This window comes from Oncorhynchus mykiss, chromosome 8, assembly GCF_057628025.1.
Source record: "Oncorhynchus mykiss isolate SJ-2025 chromosome 8, ASM5762802v1, whole genome shotgun sequence".
Taxonomy (NCBI): domain Eukaryota; kingdom Metazoa; phylum Chordata; class Actinopteri; order Salmoniformes; family Salmonidae; genus Oncorhynchus; species Oncorhynchus mykiss.
Window position 1 is genome coordinate 64,338,209 of NC_143029.1, and position 27,460 is coordinate 64,365,668.

Sequence of the window (27,460 nt, forward strand, 5' to 3'; positions counted from 1 at the left end):
AGTTAATAACTGTGCACTCTCCTCAAACAATAGCATGGTATTCTTTCACTGTAATAGCTACTGTAAATTGGACAGTGCAGTTAGATTAACAAGAATTTAAGCTTTCTGCCAATATCAGATATGTCTATGCCCTGGGAATTTTTCTTGTTACTTGGGACACCGATCTGTATAGATCCTTAAGAGGGCTTGTAAGTAGGAATTTCACTGTAAGCTCTACACCTGTTGTATTCAGCGCATGTGACAAATACAATTTGATTTGATTTGGTTGTATCCTCCTCTCCACCCTCGCAGGGCTGCGTGGAATGTGCATTCTTTGCACACTTCTGGATTGCATCCTACACAGCAGGTCACTCCTACCAGGTGGTGCGAAGAGGATCTGTGTCTGCACCACATGTTATTACTACTAATGCCCACCAAGGCTCGGTTCTAGGCCCTCTCCTCCTTTCTTTTGACTCACTCCTGAAAGGTTCTTGCTCTAGAACATCTGTAGGAAGTGTTCTAGTTCTAGGTTCTAGTCATCTCCCATTCAGAGTACTGCAACCCTGTTTTGGCTGCAACTTATCCAGAACGTCACAGCACACCTGGTGTTCAATCTTCCCAAGTTCTCTCTTGTCACCCCGCTCCTCCGCACACTCCACTGGCTTCCTTTAAGCTTGCATAATTTTCAAGTCCCTGGTGCTTACCTACAGAGCAGCAAAGGGAACTGCCTCTCCCTACCCTGCACATCTGATGTCTTGGCACTGGGCAGTTCCTGTTCAAACTGTCAATGCTCGACTTTCTCTGTCTTGGCACCCCAAAGGTGGAACAAGCTCCTCCCTAACGTCAGGACAAAGGAGTCCCTGCCCATCTTCTGACAACGTCTAAAACCCCACCTCTCTTTAAAGAGTATTTTAAATAAATCCCACGTCTGCGTAAATGTACTTCCTACGATGGGGATATGTTGTTGTCTCCCCTAGCTATCTTAAGATGAATGCGCTAATATCGCTCTGGATAAGACCGTCTGCTAAATTACTAAAATGTCAAATATAAGCATATATCCAAAATCATGGCCCAAATGTTCAGAATACGTTTTTTTTTATCAAGGTGAAAAGTTGAGAAATCTTACACTCCTGTGTTAAATTAATTTTGTTATTTCAATGAGTTTAAAGCAAGCCCTGTCCACCCACTCACCTCCTGTCATCATGATACAGTAGTACTGAATACATGCAGATGATAATCCTGCCTTTTAGAGTGTATGTTTGGAACTCAAATGTATGCTAAGTAGTTAGCTGCTAAGCAACAAAACATTAACCATGCGACCTTAAGCATTGTATTAGAGACAGACAGAACAAATTCTCAATGCCAAAGGTCTCAGTAGCCTACCTTCATTTTGTTTCACATAAAAAATAAACCTGCTAAATACAAGTTCCATGTATAATCAGTTGAAAAATGGAATATACTCTGTCAAACTAAACAAACATATTCAGAAAAGAAACTGGATGCTTCAATGACTGAGTGTCCTTGAGAGTAGCAGTAGATCTACCTTTATGGCGGAGGTGGCTATCTGTAGGTGGTGAAGTCGTCTCAAGGTGCTCTCGCGGTCTGTGAAATAAGAGGCAGCCAACTGATGCAATACTTCCAGGGAGACCACAGAGCTGTTTCCTTGTCCCACCGATTTCTTACTGAGCTTCTGCTTATCCAGGAAGATTGTCAACGATTCTTCTCCTGTAGAAAGATAGAATAGAAGACAATAGAATAGAAGACAATAGAATAGAAGAGAAAAAAAATCCCAGAGGGATATTCAATCAAAGTTACACATGGTCCTTAAAAAAAGAAGAACAACTACAAAAACTGGGTCACTTTAATCATAATGACACCGAAAGTTTTAATACTTGTTGAGAGTAATGGGTGCCATTATCCTCCATGAAAGGAATTAACTGAGGCATTCAGACAAAAGCTCATAGACCTTCATAATCTGTCTGCAGTCTATCTCTGTCTTGTATGAAAACCCAGACTTTTCAAAAGAACACTATAGTATTCACATGATTCTGCTAGACCAGACAGCGTGCTTAGCTCTCTTCTACCTTGGGGCTATGAGATACCATCAGCACCCAGCATAAGAATGTGTGCATTGCTATTTGCAATTATCTCATTAGCATGCAGTGTATAGTCCCATCCCTTTTGTTTGAGCCGGTAATTACAAGAGCTCAGTATGGCTTTTCCACTGCATTCATCTTTCTTGTCACTTCGACTCTGTAACTTCAGTTCATATATCCACCATTAAGTGGCATCATAATTAGTGCCTACATATCATCAGACGTAGTAGTATTCTGGTTGATGTCATAGCAAATGTTTAGAGACCACAACCAGGACTATTTGTCCAATAGTTTTTTTAGGTGCTAGAGGGAGAAGAAGATTCAATATCTCAAACTATGTGCATAACTGTTGGAATTTCCTCATGTATTCAGCATTACTTCAATCATGGATTTAAAAAATAAGTTTTGTTCGACGTAAATTACTGGTATGGGGATACCTAGTCAGTTGCACAAGTGAATGTATTCAAACAAAATGGGACTTCCGCCTTAATCAATGTCATCGGTGCCCGGGCAGCAGTCGATATTGGGGGTTAACTGCCTTGCTTTAGGGCAAAACGGCAGATTTTTCCATCTTGCCTGCTCAGGGATTCAAACCAGCGACCTTTTTGTTACTGCCCCAATGCTCTTAACCACTACGCTACCTGTCGCCCTGTCAACAGTGATATCATGAGCAGACTAAATATATACAGTATGAGTAACTTTTGGTTTGTTTTAAAGCAGTCAACATGATCAATATCTGAGGAGATGAAATTACACCGAAGCAATTTTGAGAACAGACTAAGATGAGTAACTAACAACATCCCTTAGCCACAAAGCCTAAAGCTAAGTGCCACTGAGTATGTGTATTTGAAGCTGCTTACCTCCTAGCGTAGCAGACACCAAAAAGTGAGTTCCATATTTCTTGATCAAGTTCTCGTGGATCTGCTGCAGACTTGGTCTTCGACCCAGCAACCTCAGGTTGCGTAGAAACTCTGGCGCCAGCGGTAAGGGTGCCTTAAAAACGTCCCTCTTCTCTGTAGCCAAGCTGTTCACTTTCCAATGGCTGAATTCCCTGCAACAACAAACTGATCTCAATTCAAGTGAACCATGGAAAAATTTTTAAATCCATCTGATTCATGGTGTTTGGGTCATTTCATTGGCTGATACTTATGTGAGGAATGCAAATATCAGCAGAAAATCTAGCTTGATGTTACAGGAGATGTAAATGAATGGTATAGACATCAAATATATTTAAAGTTATTTGACAACATACAGTACACACCATGGAAAATGTTTGATGATCATTATTCAATGAAAGAAAGTATAGAAAACATATTTAGTCCAACCTTACAATATATAGGCATTTTGCCACAGGAATAACATTGGTAGTACCATACCATGTAAGTATAATAATTAAAGTGTAATTGCATACTGTTATTTAGTACTAAGTATGGCTTGCACAATTTCAAAGACTTTAAGAACAAACTCTACAGTTCAATTTCTGTAAAAATGTGCAGTAGTGTACACAAACATTTCTTTCAAAACCATGTTAAAAACACCGGTCTTTGGAATAATTTTGAGGGATACGAAGCAATAGCAAGCCAATGTTGATGGGGATAATCCAAGCGTCCAAAGTAAACCTCAAATCTTACATCACATTGTCATACAAGTCTTTGCCTATAATGTGCAAAGACCATGAGATGCTGCCTATTAGCTTTGGATGATGTTGTCTTGACTGCAAAATTTGTGATGACAGAGGTTGTGAACAGAACATTACTTTTCTTCCATGGGGATTTCGAGGAGTTAATTGTAAAAAGCATTGGCTGACCGTACCAGTGCTAATGATGATAGATGCTCTTAATTAAAGGGCTTTAGAACAAGCTGATTGCACCTGCAGCTCTGCAGGATTGTAGGGAATTATTTAAGCCAAAACTCTCTACCTCTACTCCATTCCCCATTCGATAACAACAGAGCACCTGGATATTACCACTGTTTTAACATTCCACTATGTTACTCAATGAAACATAATTTTTTCCAAGGCTTCTACTTGTACGTGTTTGTGAAACATAGCACCATATAATTAGAGTGATTCATTCTATTTCTATGAGTGTTACCCCTAAGTTAGTTTCAGTTACAGCATAGAAGATAATGTTTAATAAGTTAATAACATCGTCTGGATCTCTGTATGTATCAGATCTTGCAGATGAGAATGTATTCCACACCTGCGTTGAGGGCGTGATTTAGAAAATGTATTCATAAAGCATGCTTGCATGAGGAAGCCTAAATCCATACAAAATGTAACCAACTGTACAGTATGTATGGATTTAACCTGGATCACAACAGCTGCTTTCAGTATATATTAGTCTTTATTTAAACTTTATTTTAACAGGGAGTCCACACTGCGACCGAGAGTCTCTGCACAGCTATTTTCAGGTCTCTCCAGAGATGTTCGATCGGGTTCAAATCTGGCCTCTGGCTGGGCCACTCAAGGACATTCAGAGACTTGTCCCGAAGCCACTCCTGCGTTTTCTTGGATGTGTGCTTAGGGTCGTTGTTCTGTAGGAAGGTGAACCTTTGCTCCTGAGATCCTGAGCACTCTGGAACAGGTTTTCATCAAGGATCTCTCTTCACTTTGTTCTGTTCATATCTTTCCCTCGATTCTGACTAGTCTCCCAGTCCCTGCCGCTGAAAGACATCCCCACAGCATGATGCTACCACCACCATGCTTCACCGTAGGAATGGTGCCAGGTTTACTCCAGACATGATGCTTGGCATTCAGGCCAAAGAGTTCCATCTTGGTTTCATCATACAAGATAATCTTGTTTCTCAAAGTCTGAGAGTACTTTAGGTGCCTTTTGGCAAACTCCAAGCAGGCTTTCATGTGCCTTTTATTGAGGAGTGGCTTCCATCTGGCCACTCTACCATAAAGGCCTGATTGGTGGAGTGCTGCAGAGATTGTTGTCCTTCTGGAAGGTTCACCCATCTCCACAAAGGAACTCTGGAGCTCTGTCATAGTGAGCATCAGGTTCTTGGTCACCTCCCTGACCAAGGCTCTTCTTCCCCGATTGCACAGTTTGGCCAACCGATCAGCTCTAGGAAGAGTCTTGGTGGTTCCAAACTTCTTCCATTTAAGAATGATGAAGGGCACTGTGTTCTTGGGATCTTCAATTCTGTAGAATTTTATTGGTACCCTGCCTCAGATCTGTGCATCGACACAATCCTGTCTCGGAGCTCTACGGACAATTCCTTCGACCTCCTGACATGGTTTTTGCTCTGTCAACTGTGGGACATTATAAATACAGGTGTGTGCCTTTCCAAATCATGCCCAATTAATTGAATTTACCAGTTGTACTCCAATCAAGTTGTAGAAACATCTCAAGGATGATCAATGGATACAGGATTTACCTTAGCTCAATTTTGAGGCTCATAGCAAAGGGTCTGAATTCTCATGTAAGTAAGGTATTAAAAAAAAAACGTATACATTTGCATTAAAAAAATAAACTGTTTTTGCTTTTTGCTTTCCAAATCCATTTTGGAATAAGGCTGTAACGTAAAACAAAATGTGGAAAAAGTTAAGGGGTCTGAATACTTCCCGAATGCAATGTAAACATATGTTATACTGAAAGTGTTGGTCACATTTTTCATGACCTGAAATATTTTTCAATTTTATATTATTTTTCAATATTTTTCAATTCAAAATTTTTTTACATCCCTGTTAGTGAGCATTTCTCCTTTGCCAAGATAATCCATCCACCTGACAGGTGTGGCATACCAGGAAGCTGATTAAACAGCATGATTATTACACAGGTGCACCTTGGGGACAATAAAAGGGCACTGTAAAATGTGCAGTTTTGCCACACAACACAATGCCAATTGCACACAGTTTTTGAAGTAGTGTGAAATTGGCATGCTGACTGCAGGAATGTCCAACTGATCTGTTGCCAGATAATTGAATGTTCATTTCCCGACCATGTCATTTTAGAGAATTTGGCAGTACATCCACCCAGCGTCACAACCTCAGACCACATGTTGCTTAAGACCTCCACATCCGGCTTCTTCACCTGTGGGATCGTCTGAGGGGAGTATTTTAAAGAGGTTTTTTTTATGTCCCTAATTATACGCATATAAGGCCCTCCCCCGCCCTCCTTTCGGAAAAGCTGACCATGACTCCATTTTGTTGCTTCCAGCTTATAGACAGAGACTAAAACAGGAAGCTCAGGTCTGTTCAACGCTGGTCCGACCAATCTGATTTCACGCTTCAAGATTGCTTCGATCACATGGACTGGGATATGTTCCACATTGCGTCAAACAACAACATTGACGAATACGCTGATTCGGTGAGCGAGTTTATTTACAAGTGCATCAGGGATGTCGTACCCACAGCTACTATTAATACATTCCAAACCAGAAAACGTGGATTGATGGCAGCATTCACACAGCGAGAACCACTGGTTTTAATCAGGGCAAGGTGTAACGCTCGTTGTCGTAAGGAAGAGTGGACCAAAGCGCAGCGTGGAAAGGGTTCATGATCTTTATTGTCAAGAATCACTCAAACAAAAATAACAAATACAAAAAACTAAAGCGAACAGTTCCGTCAGGCACAGATACTAAACGGGAAAACAACACCCCACAAAACCCAAACAGAAAATGACAACTTATATATGATCCCCAATCAGAGACCATGATAGACAGCTGCCTCTGATTGAGAACCACACTAGGAAAAAACAACAAAGAAATAGAAAACAGATTCTCCCACCTGAGTCACACCCTGACCTAACCAAACATAGAGAAGAAATAAGGATCTCTAAGGTCAGGGCATGACAGTACCACCCCCCCCCCCCCCCCCAAAAGGTGCGGACATATTCAATCAATTCTTATCCCCGTCTGCTGTTCCCACATGCTTCAAGAGGGCCACCATTGTTCCTGTTCCCAAGAAAGCTAAGGTAATTGAGCTAAACGACTACCGCCCCATAGCATTCACTTCCGTCATCATGAAGTGCTTTGAGACACTCGTAGGGGACCATAACACCTCCACCCTACCAGACACCCTAGACCCACTCCAATTTGCTTACCACCCCAATAGGTCCACAGACGACGCAATCGCAACCACACTGCACACTGCCCTAACCCATCTGGACAATGTGAGAATGCTGTTCAACGACTACAGCTCAGCATTTAACACCATAGTACACTCCAAACTTGTCATCAAGCTCGAGACCCTGAGTCTCGACCCCGCCCTGTGCAACTGGGTACTGGACTTCCTGACGGGCCGCCCCCAGGTGGTGAGGGTAGGTAACATCTCAACCCTGCTGATCCTCAACACTGGGGCCTTACAAGGGTGCATTCTGAGCCCTCTCCTGTACTCAATGTTCACCCACGAATGCGTGGCCATGCACGCCTCCAACTCAATCATCAAGTTTGCAGACGACACTACAGTGGTAGGCTTGATTACCAACAATGACGAGACGGCCTACAGGGAGGGGGTGAGGGCCCTCGGAGTGTGGTGTCAGGAAAATAACCTCACACTCAACGTCAAAAAACAAAGGAGATGATCATGGACTTCAGAAAACAGCAGAGGGAGCACCCCCCTATCCACATCGACGGGACAGTAGTGGAGAGGGTAGTAAGTTTTAAGTTCCTCGGTGTACACATCATGGACAAACTGAATTAGTCCACCCACACAGACAGCGTGGTGAAGAAGGCGCATAAGCGCCTCTTCAACCTTAGGAGGCTGAAGAAATTCAGCTTGTCACCAAAAGCACTCACAAACTTTTACAGATGCACAATCAAGAGCATCCTGTCAGGCTGTATCACCGCCTGGTACAGCAACTACTCCGCCCACAACCGTAAGCCTCTCCAGAGGGTAGTGAGTCTGCACAATGCATCACCGGGGGCAAACTACCTGCCCTCCAGGACACCTACACCACCCGATGTCACAGGAAGGCCATAAAGATCATCAAGGACAACAACCACCTGAGCCACTGCCTGTTCACCCCGCTATCATCCAGAAGGCGAGGTCAGTACAGGTGCATCAAAGCAGGGACCGAGAGACTGAAAAACAGGCCATCAGACTGTTAAACAGCCACCACTTACATTGAGTGGCTGTTGCCAACATACTGACTCAACTCCAGCCACTTTAATAATGTAAAAATTGATGAAAAATGTATCACTAGCCACTTCATATAATGTTTACATACCCTACATTACTCATCTCATATGTATGTACTGTACTCTATACCATCTACTGCATCTTGCCATCTTTATGTAAAACATGTATCACTAGCCACTTTAAACAATGCCACTTTTATGTTTACATACCCTACATTACTCGTCTCATATGTACTTACTGTACCCAATACCATCTACTGCATCTTGCCTGTGCCCTTCTGTACCATCACTCATTCATACATTTTTATGTACATATTCTTCATTCCTTTACACTTGTAAAGTGTAAAAAAAAAAGGTAGCTGTTGTGAAATTATTAGGTTAGATTACTCATTGGTTATTACTGCATTGTCGGAACTAGAAGCACAAGCATTTCGCCACACTCGCATTAACATCTGCTAACTATGTGTATGTGACAAATAAAATTTGATTTGATTTATGCCCTTTTGTGGGGGAAAAAATAATTCTGATTGGCCGGGCCCGGCTCCACAGTGGGTGGACCTAGCTCCCAAGTGGGTGGGTCTATGCTCTCTAGTCATGTGAAATCCATAGATTAGGGCCTAAATAATTTATTTCAATTGACTGTAGCTCAGTAAAATCTTTGAAATTGTTGCATGTTGCGTTTATATTTTTGCTCAGTATAACATACGCAAAAAACTAAAACAATCATAAACAACAGTTACCTTTCTCAGCTACTAGGTCCCAACATCCAATTTTAATGAGATCTGCAAATTGTTACAGCAGTGGGACGCATACAAATTTAAGCGGATTTTCCTTAATTCTGTGGAGACCCAAATAACCTCAAGAGTTAACCAACCCTTTGAATGTTGAATGTTTTAAACTTCAACAACAAAGTTACACTAGGTAGGTCATAAGCTTGTGTAGTAGAACTTAGTAAACAAAGAGTGAGTAATGCAGTGACCCAATGGACATTAATGAGGACCAGCCAACATTCTGATATGGGATGCTGTGATTTGTGTTAAAACTGTCACCTGTGATAAAGCAAAGGGCACTATGGTAGACGGCATCCAAAGGGTTAAGAGTAGTGTCTAATGCATTCTGATACATTTTGTCCCCATAGTCAAGAACTGACAAGAAAGTTCACTGTACAATCGGAATCCTGCTGTTTACGGAGAGGCATGATCTATTTCTATAAAAGAAGCCTACCTTAAATCTTAGCTTTAACTTGCTCATACGTATGTTTTTAAATGTCAATTTATTGTCAAATACACAGGTATTCATATGCAGGAACCAGCTCGATTAAAGAACCATCCAATGAATAAATACGTAAGCCATCTGAAATATTTCTAAGAAAATTAGAAAACAAAATACATTTAGTTTTTTCCGCATTAAGTACCAATTTTAAATCAACAAGGACTTCTGCAAGGCAACAAAATCAGATTGCAGGTCCTACCTAGCCTGGTCAGCTGTAGTGGCAATAGCGTACATAATAGTGTCATATGCATACAGATGAATGTTACATTTTTGCAGATTAATTATATAAATAATAAAGAGGACAGGTCCCAAAATTGACCCCCTGCGAGACACCTTTAGTAATATTGAGGTAATTTGACTTAAAACCATCAGAAAGCACATATTGTGTCCTGTCTGACAGACGCAAGATGCCTGGTCGATGCCCATTACAGACAACCTTTGAATGAGTAGGGGATGCAAAGCCTTGCACAGATCGATAAATATGACAGCAATTTATTTTTTAATTTAAGACAAGTGTAGCTATGTCCAGGTCTAAAACCAGAGTGGTACACATTAAGAATATCATTTGAAGTTAAAAAGTTCTTAGCTGAGAGTTTGCCAGTGATTCTAATATTTTTGCAAGGCAAGATAGTTTAGAGATTGGGCGGTAGTTATTGCGCCGCCTTACAGATTTTAGGAATAGCACCAGAAGCAATTGTTAAAAACAAAATGTAGGTCAACAGTTCTACAATGACGGGGGCAGAAAGCTGCAGTAGAAATGAATGAAGCGACAGTTTTTTTGCAAGGCACTTCATTCTTTAAAAAAAGTGAGTGCCTGAAAGTGCATCATTCTCTGCTATTTGTTTAGAAGTGAATAAAAGACTAGTGGAGCTTGAGGTATTTTCAGAAACGATTTATTTCAAATAGATGGTCAGCTGAGGCAAAATTGTTATTAAAAGCACCACACATGTCATTGTTGTCTGTTATAGGACAAGAGGCTGTTATAACATGCTGGGGCAATGAGGGGGTGGTGTTAAAAAATGTCCACATTTTAGCTGGTTTCCACAACTCTCAGATACACAATTCATTACGTATGTTGACTTTGCTTTTCTAACCAGAGAAAGACATGTATTCTTAAAATGTCTGAAGGACTGAACTGTGAGTTAGATCTGTCCTTAATCTCTTATATTATAAGGCATAGAAGTCAGAAGTTTACATACGCCTTAGCCAAATACATTTGAACTCAGTTTTTCACAATTCCTGACATTTAATCTTAGTAAAAATTCCCTGTTTTAGGTCAGTTAGGATCACCACTTTATTTTAAGAAGGTGAAATGTCAGAATAATAGTAGAGAGAATGATTTATTTCAGCTTTTCATCACATTCCCAGTGGGTCAGAAGTTGACATACACTCAATTAGTATTTAGTAGCATTGCCTTTAAATTGTTTAACTTGAGTCAAACGTTTTGGGTAGCCTTCTAACAAGCTTCCCACAATAAGTTGGGTGAATGTTGGCCCATTCCTCCTGACAGAGCTGGTGTAACTGAGTCAGGTTTGTAGGCCTCCTTGCTCTCAGATGCTTTTTCAGTTCTGCCCACACATTTTCTATAGGAGTGAGGTCAGGGCTTTGTGATTGCCACTCCAATACCTTGACTTTGTTGTCCTTAAGCCATTTTGCCACAACTTTGGAAGTATGTTTGTGGTCATGGTCCATTTGGAAGACCCATTTGTGACCACGCTTTAACTTCCTGACTGATGTCTTGAGATGTTGCTTCAATATATCCACATAGTTTTTCTACCTCATGATGCCATCTATTTTGTGAAGTGCACCAGTCCCTCCTGCAGCAAAGCACTCCTTCAACATGATGCTTTTACTGTGGATATTGATACTTTTGTCCTCCTGCATCTTCACAAGGTCCTTTGCTATTGGTCTGTGAATAATTTACATTTTTTGCACCAAAGTACGTTCATCTCTAGGAGACAACTAGTCTCCTTCCTGAGCGGTATGATGGCTGCGTTGTCCCACTGTGTTTATATTTGCATACTATTGTTTGTTCAGATAAACGTGGTACCTTCAGGCATTTGGAAATTGCTCACAAGGATGAACCAGACTTGTGGAGGTCAAATTTTAAAAAATCTGAAGTCTTGGCTGATTTCTTTTGATTTTCCCATGATGTCAAGCAAAGAGGCACTGAGTTTGAAGGTAGGCCTTGAAATACATCCACAGGTACACCTCCAATTGACTCAAATGATGTCAAATAGCCTATCAGAATTTTCTAAAGCCATGACATCACTTTCTGGAATTTTCCAAGCTGTTTAAAGGCACAGTCAATTTAATATATGTAAACTTTTGACCCACTGGAATTTTGATACAGTGAATTATAAGTGAAATAATGTGTCTGTAAACAATTGTTGGAAAAATTACTTGTGTCATGCACAAAGTAGACCGACATGCCAAAACTATAGTTTGTTATCAAGAAAGTTTGTTATCAAGAAATTTGTGGAGTGGTTGAATAATTAGTTTTAATGACTCCAACCTAAATGTATGTAAACTTCCAACTTCAACTGTATCTACAGAGTTAAACAGAGAGGTAAAACATTTAAGGGCCTGATCCTAATCAGAGATAGAGGACAGACCCTCCTAACCATTCAACCCCAGGTCATACAGGAAATGTTGCTCATTGAAAGTTCTAAAATGTATCTTTGTAATAATGCATGGACACAATTTAGGTAGTTTAGTATCTCTAATACAGGCAATGGGACAATGGTCACTGAGCTTGTTAGCAAAGATTCCATTGGATGTATTCTTATGAGGGGCATTTGTCTGAATGATATCCTGAAGAGATGGTTTTTCAGGGGGTTTTAAGTTGTGGCAGGTTGATTTAGTTATCAGTTGAGAAATGTAGCTTAGTACAAAAACCCTTCAGTCTAACTGATACTGGCATTCAACCAATCCAGGTTAAGATGACCCAATATTAATCATTCAGAATTATTATAGTTAAACAGCAAGTCAGACAATTTGCTAAGAGAAATTGGGAGGCCCAGGGAGGGTTGATAAACTCTAGTTGGGCATTATTACCAAGGCCCACATTTAGTACAAGACATTCAAATTGCTTGGGGACAAGAGTGGTATTACACACAGTAACATTTATGTTGTTCTTTATCAATATGGTGACTCTGCCAGCTTTGTCAGATCTATAAACATTATATAAATTGAGAGACACATCGGAGTCTGGCACAGAATTTTTAACCAAGTCTCAGTAAGTATCCAAATGTTACATTATAAAAAAAAAAAAGTTTGATCAGCTTTAATATTGCAGATAGACCGTGGCTTTCATCAATGTTATTGTCATCATAATTTCCAATCACTCTTTTATATTTTTTGTAAATATTTTGTAAATAACTTATATTGTATATATTCTTTTAAATAGACATTACAAGTCCAACATTTTGACACACCTACTCATTCAAGGGTTTTTCTTTATTTCTAATATTTTCTACATTGTAGAATAATAGTGAAGACATCAAAACTATGAAATAACTGCCTTGATGACCGCTTTGCAAACTCTTGTCATTCTCTCAACCAGCTTCACCTGGAATGCATTTCCTACAGTCTTGGAGGAGTTCCCACATATGCTGAGCACTTGTTGGCTGCTTTTCCTTCACTCTGCGGTCCAACTCATCACAAACCATCTCAATTGGGTTGAGCTCGGGTGATTGGGGAGAACAGGACATCTGATGCAGCACTCTCCTTCTAGGTCAAATAGCCCTTACACAGCCTGGAGGTGTGTTGGGTCATTATCCTGTTGAAAAACAAATGATAGTCCCACTAAGCGCAAACCAGATGGGATGGGTTATAGCTGCAGAATGCAGTGGTAGCCATGCTGTTAAGTGTGTCTTGAATTCAAAATACATGACAGACTGTCACCAGCAAAGCACCATCACACCCACAGCTCCATGCTTCACGGTGGGAACCACGCATGCAGAGGTCATCCGTTAACCAACTCTGTATCTCACAAAGCCATACCGGTTGGAACCAATAAATCTCAAATTTGTACTCATCAGACTAAAGGACAGATTCCCAATGGTCAAATGTCCATTGCTTGTGTTTCTTGGCCCAAGCAAGTTTCTTCTTATTATTGGTGTCCTTTGCAGCAATTCGACCATGAAAGCCTGATTCCCGCAGTCTCCTCTGAACAGTTGATGTTGAGATGTGTCTGTTACTTGAACTCTGTGAAGCATTTATTTGGGCAGAAATTTCTGATGCTGGTAACTTTAATGAATCATTCCTCTGCAGCAGAGGTAACTCTGGGCCTTCCTTTCCTGTGGTGGACCTCATGAGAGCCAGTTTCATCATAGCGCTTGATGGTTTTTGCTACTGCATTTGAAACTTGAAACTTTCAAAGTTCTTGACATTTTCCGGATTGACTGAACCTCATGTCTTAAAGTCATGATGGACTGTCATTTCTCTTTGCTTATTTGAGCTGTTCTTGCCATAATACCACCCCTACCTTGTCACAACACAACTGATTGGCTCAAACACATTAAGAAGAGAAGAAATTCCACAAATGAACTTTTAACAAGTCACACCTGTTAATTGAAATGCATTCCAGATGACTATCTCAAGCTGGTTGAGAGAATGCCAAGAGTGTGAGAATCTGTCATCAAGGCAAAGTGTGGCTCAAATATAAAATATATTTTGATTGCATGTGTGTTATTTCATAATTTTGATGTCTTCACTATTATTCTACAATATATAAAATAGTAAAAAATTAAGAAAAACCCTTGAATGAGTAGGTGTGTCCAAACTTTTGACTTGTGTTGTGTATACATAATTTGTAAAATATATTTTCCCCTAACTCTATTTTCCCCTAACTCCCCTAACTTGAGTAAACTAATAGACAACAACACTTAGGCTTCTACTTACAGCTTATACACACTATATATATATTTTACGGACACAGTATATTTTACATTAGTTATCTTTTGTTTGTTTTTAGTCCCACCCTTTAGCTACATCCCTCCCATCTATCTCTGAAGACCATCCAGTTTTGATTTCTATTTGCCATATATTTTTCAACTGTGCTGTGATGTTTCACAAAAGTTCTGAACCAATTTACATTTTACAGACACAGTATATTTTGCAATTTCTTATCTTGTTTTCTTGTTAATTTTAGTCCCACCCTTCAGCTCCCCTCAACCCCTCCTGTCTATCTCTGAACACCATCCAGTTTAAATTTATATTTGCCTTATATATTTCAACTGTGCTGTGATGTTTCACAAACGTTTTAAACCGTTCTATTCTCATACCTTCTACAGATTAAAGAGAAACAATTTTGGTAAGTATATTATATTATTGATTATTATCGATTGACTATAACTTTTCAAATCATCCACCACTGCTTTTTGCAGAGGTAGCTCCAGGTAAATGTTGCAATTACTCAGCCATTCCTGAACCTGCAACCAAAAACAAGCTACATATGGACAGTATCAAAACAATGATCTAATTTAACATGGAATGCAATGCAATGTGCTTTACAGGAAAAAAACGAGGAAAAACAATTAAAATAAAAGCTGAAATATTTACTAAACAACAAAAATAAGATACAAAACAAAAGAATGACAAAAACGGAAGAACTAAGAAGCACCCTAAAGAAAAGAAAAGCTAGAAATGTGTTCTAGATCTCTTTTAAAAGGTCTACAGTTTCAGCCCCCCTCAGGTTCTCTGTTATGCTATTACAGAGGCTGGCAGCCTAATTTCTAAAGGCTGCCTCTCCATAGTTAAAAGGCCAGTGACAGAGGACCTGAGGGACCTACTGGGTACATATTTTAAAAGCATGTCTGACGTGTATTGGGGTGCCCAATGGTGGATTGATTTCTAAACCAATAGAAGTATATTTAAATGAATTCTAAATCTCACAGGCAGCCAGTGCAGAGACCTATAAACCAGTGTAATGTGTGCTCTCCATCTGGTCTTGGTCAGTACCTGTGCTGCAGCATTCCGTATGTTTTGCAGTTGAGCAATGGCTTTCTTGGGTAGACCAGACAGGAGAGCATTACAGTAGTCAAGACTGCTTGTAATAAAATCATGGATGAGTCTCTGTATCAGCCTGAGAGCGAAATGGCCGCACCTTGGCAATGTTCCTCAGGTGGTAAAAAGTTATTTTGGACACATTCCTAATGTATAACACCTAGTTTTTTTTTATGATTCTGTCTCTTGGCAGCAAAATCTGCAGAGTTGAGATGGATTTATCCCTCATATATTGGTTGCAAGAATTTTGAATCCGGTGTCGTTTTGTGTCTTAGTTCATAAACCATGTGCCATGGAATCGATACATCCAAAATCTCTTCCCAACTATTTTGCAATCTGTATGGCAATTTTTGGTCCTTAAATGAAACTGATATACTTGTTTATTTATCACAATTGTTTTGTATCCAATTGTTGTTTTTAATGCAGTGCCGACAGACAAGTTTCTTACTTTCTCCCCCTTCCACTTGCCTCTTCCATTTGTGCAGTAATGCTGCAATTATTTGGTTGTAATTTTGGATAGAGCAGACCTTTCAATATATTTGATATAACTCCACCAGTCCTATTCATGATATAATTTTCAAAGATTATACGTTTTTTAAACATTCTTTCCAAAAGTAATGTTTTTTATCATTAGTATATTTGAGTTTAACCATAATACTTGTTGTAATATTTGTTCTGTCTTTTCTGGTTGATTAAATTAAAATTGCAAGCAACTTTCTATGGTTTGTTTTAAAAATAGCGATATTTTGGAGAATATTTCATTTTCAAATAACCGACAAGGAGAGGTTGTATTCTGAATAAAGGGAAAAGGGCCATTCTTGAACACGGGGTGAGACATTCTTACTACTCTGTTAGAGAACCAGTTCAGATTTAAGTATAGCTTTTGTATGACCGAAGCCGTTAGTGAAATGTCTAATGCTTTAATAATTAATCATTTCTGCCCTTCTAATTCATATTCATTATATGATAAGGCCATAAACATTTTTTTGGCTTGCCGTTCCAAATAAAATTGAATAATTTATAATCATACAATTTTTTAAAAACAAGTTGTTAGGTGTAGGCATGGCCATAAGCAAATAGGTAAACTGGAATAGGCCTGGTTTCCCAGATTTTTCATAGTGGTCTATTGTTTCCAGTACTTGTCTTTTATATTATCTCCAATGTATCGTCCATGTTAAAAAAAGCCTGTCTGATTAGGATAATATCCGACAATGCACTTCTAATTCTATCCACTATGCATTTTGCCCCACAACACTGAAGTGCAACTAAACATAGAATATAGGCAACTAAACATACAATATAACCCACAAAACCAAAATGGAAAATGGCAACCTAAATAGGATCCCCAATCGGAGACAACGATAAACAGCTGTCTCTGATTGGGAACCCAAATTAAGTTGCCATTTTCCATTTTGGTTTTGTGGGTTACAGTATATTCTATGTTTAGTTGCCTGTCTGCACTAGCAATATTAGCTTCACGGTTCATTTTTTTGTTTTGTATAGTTTGTTCAGTGTTCTCTCTTTAATTAAAGAGTTATGTATTCATATCACGCTGCACCTTGGTCTACTCGTTATGACGAAAGTGACAGAATAACCCACCAAATAAGGACCAAGCAGCGTGTGAATGAGGAGCGGGCATCCTGGGCCCTGGAGAAAGATGAGTGGAGGACATCCTGGACCTGGGAGGAGGTAATGGCAGGGGACAAGACCCTGAGAAATAGGGGAGTTGTTGACGCACGGATTTGGAATAAAAGAATGTGTTGTCGGTTTGGTGCCACCTGAGTCAGCTCGCCATACTCGTCCTGAAACGTGTGTTAAAGTTCCGGAACAATTGATGCCGGCTATACACACCAGGTCTCCAGTGTACCTTCAAGACCCAGTGCGCCCTGTGCCAACTCCTCGCACTCTCCCTCAAGTGCGCTTTCCCAGTCAGGTGTGTCCTGTTCCTGCTCCTCGAACTCTCTCTAAAGGGCGCCTCCACATTCAAGTACGCCCTGTTCCTGCTCTTCGCACTCGCCCTGAGGTGCGTGTCCCCAGCCCGGTACCACAAGTGCAGGCACCACGCACCAGGCCTACAGTGTGCCTCGGCAGTCCAGAGCGTCCGGTGACAGTACCCAGTCCAGAGCTTCCGGCGACAGTTCACAGACCGGAACCTCCAACGACGGCCACAGTCCGGGGTCTCCAGCGACGGTCCCCAGTCCGGGGTCTCCAGCGACGGTCCCCAGTCCAGAACATCCAGCGATGATCCACGCAGCGAGGGTCCGCAGCCCAGGGCCTATGACGAGGATCCGCAGTCCAGAGCCTCCGACGATGATCCATGGGTCAGTGACACAAGAGCGGACTCAGGGTAAAGAAGGGGGGCGGCTTCCAGAACCAGAGCCGCCACCCAGGTTAGATGCCCACCCAGACCCTCCCATATAGGTTTAGGTTTGCAGCCGGGAGTCCGCACCTTTGGGGGGGGGGGGGGGGGGGGGTTTATCTTAGTTATCTTAGTTTTCTTTATTATTTTGGTTAGGTCAGGGTGTGACGAAGGTGGTATGTGTGTTTTTGTCTTGTCTAGGGTTTTTTGTAATTCTCTATGGGGTTTTGGTATGTCTAGGTATATGTAGGTCTATGGTGGTCTGAATTGGTTCCCAATCAGAAACAGCTGTTTATCGTTGTCTCTGATTGGGGATCCTATTTAGGTTGCCATTTTTCCATTTTGGTTTTGTGGGTTATTGTCTGTGTGTAGTTGCCTGTCAGCACTTGTATTATATAGCTTCACGTTCGTTTTGTTTCTTTGTTAGTTTGTTTAGTGTTTTTCCTTCATTAAAAGGAAGAATGTATGCTTATCACGCTGCGCCTTGGTCTCATCAATATGACGAACGTGACAGGACCCATCCTTTAAAAAGAGCACACAGTGCCACCTACAGAACAGCCGCAGATTAACAGCCAAAAGCATTTACAATGCCCTCACCTCAATTGTATTGTATACAGTTATTTAAAGATGTTATATATATATATATATATATATATATATATATATATATATATATATATATATATATAATATACATTTATTTATACAATTAACTAATAATATGCATAATGATGTAAGCTCTTCATATTTGATCGTTACCTATTGTTACCTATAACCAGGACTGGTAATACAAACATTTAATTTCTTGGCAAGCAATTAATATTTTAGGAAACAATTATTGTGATTCATCCTATACTGTCCCTAACATCATTACCCCATAGCAACAGATGTGGGATACATACACATACTCTCCCCACCCTTCCCCCACAAACAACCACAAGCTCAGATGTTCAACAGTTGTTCCATCGGGGAGCCCAACTCAAGTGAAGACTTGATGTGCGAATGCATATACAGTTGTAGCTGTTTGAGAAGGCATGCAAAATTGAGCAAGAATGGGGAGATTTGATGAACCAATTACACAAAATGTCTGAGTTAGTTTGAGAAGCCAAAATTAAAATATGATACTTTTTCGAAATCAAACTTCTGACATTTACATGAATCAGTCCAAGACCAGAGCTGCAGGATTTCAGATCAGATGGCGTCTCTAACACAAACATGCCATGATCAGTAGGTCAACCTCTATATGAACCCTTGATATGATCAAGGTGTCGAATGGCTCTCTTACTGTGTTAGATTTCTGTGTGCTATTTTGAGAGGCAAAAGGGGAATGGCTGATCTGCCCCATTTCCTCAGAAAACTGAAAACTAGGTTTCCATCTTATTCATATTTGGCCCTCATCCACTGAGGAGGCAGTCTTTCAAGTCAATGTGTTTTTGTGAAGTATTGTAGCAATTTCTTGGAAAACTTTTCAAGTTAATTTTTTATATTGATTCTCGCAATTTTTCAGGGCCAGACAGGGCTGGTCTGCTGAACAAAAGTACTATTGTGTTGCGATAGAAATATTTGTAATGCAGAGAGAGACTTTTTTAAAGTACTTTTCTAAAATAGCAGTAGGAGTATACTTTATTGCACAAATCTCTTCTGAGATTTTAGAGCTAAAAGGGCAAAAGGAAATTGGTGTCTCTTCCCTTTCTCCTGTTGTGCTGGTATAACGCATTCTCTTAGAATGTTTATGCTTAGCAGAATATGTATGCTTGCAACGCTTTCCCTCAAATTGAAATCAGTTCAACATTTCCTCTCAGAGAATTTAAATTGTCCAGCTGAATGAGGAATAATTCTGTTAAAGGACAAAGTAGAACTCAAATAAATGTCAGTTACTGGAACATTTATACTAAATGGGATAACGTATTGTGCAAGTGCACCAAAGGCTCAGAGCAGCTCTATTCCCAACAAGTTGAATAGCACATTCTGATTCTCCATTAGAATTAAATTAATCTTGTTAATTGTACATGGGGAGTCACAGCCTTCAACTAAGTAATTCGATTGCTCAACTGTGTTAACCGTTGAGAAATAGACTGAAATAGAATAAAAAGCTAGAAAATCAAAACAGCAAATAATTATTTCCCTCTGAAAAAGTAATCATATATCATGGACACACTTCAGATTTAGAATCTGTTTTAGCCACACTTGATATACAGAGGGAGAAGTAATTCTGTCAATAATTAACTTTCTGGAAAATTAAATGAGAATGGCTGATAAATGTCCCTCCCGTCTCATAGCATTATGTCTGACCTGATGAGAGACATGCAGCTTGTCTCTTTAATTTCTAGTTAATGTTTTTATATTGACCCTGAAACTAACAGTCCCTTTATTGAACCTGAATTAAACAACTGATGTGAGCTTTTCAGAAAGTGTCTTTCTTTAAATAAGCTGAGGTAGTCTTCATACTGAAGGCCTTTGTTTGTATTTTGAAAGCTTTACCCATGATTTTTAAAAGAACGATTACAACAACAGTCACTATGCCAACACAAAATGACAATCACACGTTCAATACCAAAAAGAACACAGGTCAACAAAACCCATACACTTGAAGACAAAACATCAGTTCAATGCAGAATGTGAAATGTTATTGTGGGTAGTTGGGAGCGAGGTGGTCAATTACATCAAGTCATCTACACAAAGCCGGTGCGCCTCAGAACCCTACACCAATATCTTACAATTCACATTTCAGGGCCTGGGTTGCCAGACAAATCCAAGGTTGCCAGACAAGGTTCACTTATTAATAATCTTCCATTATTTTGAAAATGTTCAACCTCATTGTAAAGTCTCCAGATTTCTGCATCAGCATTGTACATCCTCACGTACTAATTTGCGATTGACCATGTTTCATTACTTGATTTATTGTCTTGGCAGTTCTTGTTGCCTCCAGGATGAGCTGTTACCATGTTACGGGAGCCGTTGAGCCCTGGATGTGCTCAGTGGAGTCCCTATAGGCTGTCAGTGCTGCCACCTCACATGGCTCAAAAGCACAATGAGCCAGCAGTAATGTATCTTAAGGGAACGCATCTATCATCCCATAACACCTCCTGGGAGAGCCAGCTTTATATAAGTATCTTCCTGTCTGGATAATGTAACATCCTTCCCGTTCTTTCCTATTTCCTCTCACCAAATGAAGGCCTATGAAAGAAGAAATTCCCCAATCTGCAAGACGTGCTGCTTCGCTATCTTGTTTTAAAGTTGTACAGTTTTTTCAAATCACATTAAATTGCGGTTTATCTATTCATGTAACGATTATTTCAATAGGATATCTATTAGGTTGCAAACCTCGTCCATGAGAGAACTGGCAAGACCATAGCCAGCAGCGGCAGCAGCTCTTTCTTTGACAAACACCATTGCTAGATTCTGCAGGGAATTTAAGCATCCTTGGCCCTGTGACCCTCACATTCAATTTATTTATAGGCATGGGGGCTCTTCGAAAGTAAAATCACATATCTTTACATATTTCACAGGCATAGTAAATACATGCTGTGTAGTTATCATGTCAATGGCACTTACAGAATCAGATTCTCCCTGCACAACACTTGAACTCAGGAAACATAAAAAAAATTACAGAACATATCAGGCTTGCTATTCAAATAGGACAAAGCCCCTTCACTCCAGAAAGTAACAGCAAGGATGACTGAGTTTGCTTTAGCTGGAATTTTTCAGTGCACCACCCGTAGGGCAGCTGTGACCAGGCAGAGAGGGGGAACATCAGCCTTCCTCTATATAACCCAGTTGGTGTTCCCTATTCGTAATGTGCAGACTTGCACACCTACTTTCTCCCTGGGTGTCCTTTAAAGAGATCAGTGAACATATCAAAAGGCCTTGGCAGCACATTTGGGGGAAACCTCATTTATGTCCATTGACGGCTGAGGTGTTGGCCGGACAATATTGCACACGCACATGCACACACCCGCAATTTGCCTGCTAGGCAACCTTTCAAACAGTGCTGGCTGTGCTCTTTGCCTGATTCCATCACAGATCTGCAGGCCCTTTTCTGCCCAGCTGCTCTTCCCATGCTGACATTGGAGTTGGCCAATGTCAGCTACATGTGGGGCAGAGGAGGCAGAGAAAGAGGCCAAACTTGACCGACAGAGTAGATACACTCATAATGCAGCACTGAGGCTTGCTAAAAGCCTAAGCATGGTTAATGGCCCCTATACACAGACTGAGTAATATTTATTACACAGCCTGAGATAGAATAGAACAACTAGCAGGGATTCATTCAAACACGAATTTCAGGGGGAAAATAAAAGGTATAACAGATACATTTAGAAAACTTAAGAAATATTGCAATTGCATAAATGGATGACTCATGTCTCCCCTGTAAGAATCTGCATTCAAGTTCCTTGTCTTAGTCATTTTTGACACTGTCCCAGGGCACGTTGTGATGTGTCCCACTTCTGTCCGAAAGCTACACCTTTCCTGTCTAGCCATGCTCTGTGCATCTGCAATGAAACCTGTCATTTCAAGTTGGACAAGAAGAAAACTCAAGCAGATTTCTGAATTCATTGTTTTCCAAGAGATGAAAGTCAGTTCTGTCGGTAAAGAAATCCACCTTGCATGGCGACACATCTTTCAACATGCCCACAGTCAAGTAGCATTAGCAGCACAGCAGGGAAAAAATGCCCCCACTAATCTGGAGCTATAATTTGACTGAGGTGAATGTACAATAGCACCATGGAGAGCGCATGGAGCAATACAATGAAATAGGCCTGGATGTGTGATGGAGGACAGGAAAGGGTCAGAGTACAAATATATTCCAAGCTGAGGAAATTACCATTTTAAATGCAGGCATATCAGATCGAGCACATCACATTTGATATTACATTTAGAATAATTATAATGCTTTAGAAAAGATAGAGACGTTGAAAAATACATGGATGGGATGTGGAAGTGCTTTTTGTCTCTTGCTTGGTATGGTTCATCAGAGTGCAGTGCAGCATGGACATAACACTGCAGTACAGTACAGTATCATTCAAAGAAAGCTGTGGCACAGGGCACATATTCCTTTCTCTCAACAGCTACTATTGTAGCTGCATGCAGAAGAACTTTGAAAAAATATAGTTCGTAAGATGAATCTCTTTTAAAAAATAACACACACATACAGTGCCTTGCGAAAGTATTCGGCCCCCTTGAACTTTGCGACCTTTTGCCACATTTCAGGCTTCAAACATAAAGATATAAAACTGTATTTTTTTGTGAAGAATCAACAACAAGTGGGACACAATCATGAAGTGGAACGACATTTATTGGATATTTCAAACTTTTCAAAACAAATCAAAAACTGAAAAATTGGGCGTGCAAAATTATTCAGCCCCCTTAAGTTAATACTTTGTAGCGCCACCTTTTGCAGCGATTACAGCTGTAAGTCGCTTGGGGTATGTCTCTATCAGTTTTGCACATCGAGAGACTGAAATTCTTTCCCATTCCTACTACAGTGGTAGCCTTGATTAACAACAACGACGAGACGGCCTACAGGGAGGAGGTGAGGGCCCTCGGAGTGTGGTGTCAGGAAAACAACCTCACACTCAATGTCAACAAAACAAAGGAGATGATTGTGGACTTCTGGAAACAGCAGAGGGAGCACCCCCCTATCCACATCGATGGAACAGTAGTGGAGAGGGTAGTAAGTTTTAAGTTCCTCGGCGTACACATCACAGACAAACTCAATTGGTCCACCCACACAGACAGCGTCGTGAAGAAGGCGGCTGAAGAAATTCGGCTTGTCACCAAAAGCACTCACAAACTTCTACAGATGCACAATCGAGAACATCCTGTCGGGCTGTATCACCGCCTGGTACGGCAACTGCTCCGCCCACAACCATAAGGCTCTCCAGAGGGTAGTGAGGTCTGCACAACGCATCACCAGGGGAAAACTACCTGCCCTCCAGGATACCTACACCACCCGATGTCACAGGAAGGCTATAAAGATCATCAAGGACAACAACCACCCGAGCCACTGCCTGTTCACCCCGCTTTCATCCAGAAGGCGAGGTCAGTACAGGTGCATCAAAGCAGGGACCGAGAGACTGAACAACAGCTTCTATCTCAAGGCCATCAGACTGTTAAACAGCCACCGCTAACATTGAGTGGCTGCTGCCAACATACTGACTCAACTCCAGCCACTTTAATAATGTAAAAATGGATGTAAAAATCTATCACTAGCCACTTTAAACAATGCCACGTTTATGTTTACATACCCTACATTACTCATCTCATATGTATATACTGTACTCTATACCATCTACTGCATATTGCCTATGCCATTCTGTACCATCACTCATTAACATATATTTATGTACATATTCTTCATCCCTTTACACTTGTGTGTATCAGGTAGTTTTTGTGGAATTGTTAGGTTAGATTACTCTTTGGTTATTACTGCATTGTTGGAACTAGAAGCACAAGCATTTCGCTACACTAGCATTAACATCTGCTAACCATGTGTATGTGACAAATAAAATTTGATTTGATTTTTGATTTGATATGAACTACTAAATTTCCTTCAAGTTGGATGGGTTCTGCTGGTGTACAGAATTCTTTAAGTCATACCACAGATTCTCAATTGGATTGAGGACTGGGCTTTGACTAGGCCATTCCAAGACATTTAAATGTTTTCGCTTAAACCCCTCGAGTGTTGCTTTAGCAGTATGCTTAGGGTCATTGTCCTGCTGGAAGGTGAACCTCTGTCCCAGTCTCAAATCTCTGGAAGACTGAAACAGGTTTCCCTCAAGAATTTCCCTGTATTTAGCGCCATCCATCATTCCTTCAATTCTGACCAGTTTCCCAGTCCCTGCCGATGAAAAACATCCCCACAGCATGATGCTGCCACCACCATGATGGTGTTGAGAGGAGAGGTGTTGGGTTTGCACCAGACATAGCGTTTTCCTTGATGGCCAAAAAGCTCCATTTTAGTCTCATCTGACCAGAGTACCTTCTTCCATATGTTTGGGGAGTCACCCGCATGCCTTTTGGCGAACACCAAATGTGTTTGCTCACTTTGTTCTTTAAGCAACTCTGGCCACTCTTCCATAAAGCCCAGCTCTGTGGAGTGTACAGCTTAAAGTAGTCCAATGGACAGATACTCCAATCTCCACTGTGGAGCTTTGCAGCTCCTTCAGGGTTTTCTTTGGTCTCTTTGATGCCTCTCTGATTAATGCCCTCCATGCCTTGTCTGTGAGTTTTGGTGGGCAGCACTCTCTTGGCAGGTTTGTTGTGGTGCCATATTATTTCAATTTTTTAATAATGGATTTAATGGTGCTCCGTTGGATGTTCAAAGGTTCAGGTATTTTTTTATAACCCAACCCTGATATGCACTTCTCCACAACTTTGTCCCTGACCTGTTTGGAAAGCTCCTTGGTCTTCTTAGTGCCTCTTGCTTGGTTTTGCCGCTTGCTTGGTGGTGCCACTTGCTTAGCGGTATGGTAGACTCTGGGGCCTTTCAGAACAGGTGTATATATACTGAGATCATGTGACAGATCATGTGACACTAAGATTGCACACATGTGGACTTTATTTAACTAATTATGTGACTTCTGAAGGTAATTGGTTGCACCAGATCTTATTTAGGGGCTTCATAGCAAAGGGGGTGAATACATATGCACACACCACTTTTAATTTTTTTAAAATGTTTTGAAATCTTTTCATTTCACTACACTAATTTGGATTATTTTGTGTATGTCCATTACATGAAATCCAAATAAAAATACATTTAAATTACAGGCTGTAATAAAACAAAATGGGTAAAAGGCCAAGGGTGGTGAATACTTTTTCAAGGCACCGTACACACACACACGCATACACACCTCGCCTCTAGATTCTCACCTGTAGATCTTATAGCGTGTGGAGAAACCCTGCTGGAAGCGTTCTTTGAACTCTGTGTATTCAGGACAACGGTGGAAAGGTCCCTTCTCGGACAGTAGCCAATCCAGGTGGCCGCCACTCTGGCGTCCAGTGCTGGCAGCAGTGAGTGAGGGGTTCTTACTCTGCTGTCCCTCAGCCAGGGCCAGAACCCAGCCGAGGTGGCCCAGCACTGTCCACTGCCATAGGAGCATCAACAGCAACCATTTAACAGCTGCAGCACTCGGCCAACGCATCACCATCTTCCTGTTTGGCACCCGGGACCAGCATTCTTCTACTAATCCCTCCTGACCTATAAAGGGAAAGAGAGACAACATGTTTTTGGGCTCAATTCAGAGGTCAACTTGAAAGAAAATTAAAACTTGGACACCTTTCTTGACAGTATCACTTGTGTTTATTTAGCTGATGTATCAGCCTCACAGCCTTCGTCAAAGCTTCTCTTAGGGATCAACTTAATCAAACACACATGCAGTAACTTTCTTTTTCAGAGCCAAAAACCTAATAATACAACTGGCTAGACTTCCCTCCCAGGTCGATGCATTCAATCTTGGCCTGTACTAACTACACTGTAAGAGCCTTTCTTCAGCTAGATTTGGAGAGCTATACTCCAAGTATTGGTCTAGATCTGTGAAGGAAGGGAATAAAAAAACCTGCTTTAGGCCTCAGTTCAATCAAATACACAATGTGGTATTTTATGTGGTAGCACTCCCAGGGCCAGATTAAGAAATCATAGGCCCCAGGGATTTGTTGAAGCGGATCTGCAACACCCTTTTAAGACCATTTATGTTTCATTCATTTTGGGAGATACTGTACCTGTATGTGCTTGTGATCAAACTTAATCCACAGTTTTATAAACTACTGATCCTCTGAGGCTTAATTATGCTCTCTGGTGTGTTTTGAACATTGAGAGCGGGCTCCTGTGGTTGGATCCAAAATTATAGTAATAAAAAAATAATGTTATTTTTATTTATGTATTTTGCCTCATGGACCAAGCCCCTGATTTACACAATTGACCAGTCACATGAATGTATTATTCCATTTTTTTAAATGAATCAGTTACCCAATCAAGGCAGGGCATGCCAGTTACCCACATGGGCCCCCCATCCCCCTCATCAATCTACACACAATAACCCATAATGACAAAGAAAAAATAGTTTTTATTAGATTTTTTCAAATGTGTAAAAAAGAAAAACTGAAATATCAATTTACATAAGTATTTTGACCCTTAACTAAGTACTTTGTTGAAGCACCTTTGGCAGTGATTACAGCCTCAAGTATTCTTGGCTATGACGCTACAAGCTTTGCACACCTGTATTTGGGGAGTTTCTCCCATTCTTCTCTGCAGATCCTCTTAAGCTCTGTCAGGTTGGATGAGGAGAATCGCTACACAGCTATTTTCAGGTCTTTCCAGAGATGTTCGATTGGGTTCAAGAGTGTGCTCTGGCTGGGCCACTCAAGGACATTCAGACACACAGCCACTGCTGCAGTGTCTTGGCTGTGTGCATAGGATCATTGTCTTGTTGGAAGGTGAACAAAAAAACATGGCATGATGCTGCCACACCATGCTTCACCGTAGGGATGCTGGCAGGTTTCCTCCAGACATGACGCTTGGCATTCAGGCCAAAGAATTAAATCTTGATTTCATCAGACCAGATAATCTTGTTTCTCATGGTCTGAGAGTCCTTTAGGTGCCTTTTGGCAAACTCCAATCGGGCTGTCATGTGCCTTTTACTGAGGAGTGGCTTCTGTCTGG

At 40.7% G+C, this 27,460-nt stretch overlaps 1 protein-coding gene across 1 annotated transcript in view; it reads right to left on the reverse strand.

Moving 5' to 3' along the window:
* Positions 1-25,993, reverse strand: part of LOC110530307 (BMP/retinoic acid-inducible neural-specific protein 3) — a 71,160-nt gene extending 45,167 nt beyond the window's left edge. Inside the window, exons 1-3 of the mRNA XM_021613236.3 lie at positions 25,672-25,993; positions 2,936-3,126; positions 1,523-1,704 (exon numbers count right to left, since the gene is read on the reverse strand). Of these exons, the coding sequence (XP_021468911.3) occupies positions 1,523-1,704; positions 2,936-3,126; positions 25,672-25,949 (651 nt within the window). The 5' untranslated portion in view covers positions 25,950-25,993. The remainder of the gene's footprint in view (positions 1-1,522; positions 1,705-2,935; positions 3,127-25,671) is intronic.
* Between the last annotated feature and the right edge of the window lie 1,467 nt (positions 25,994-27,460).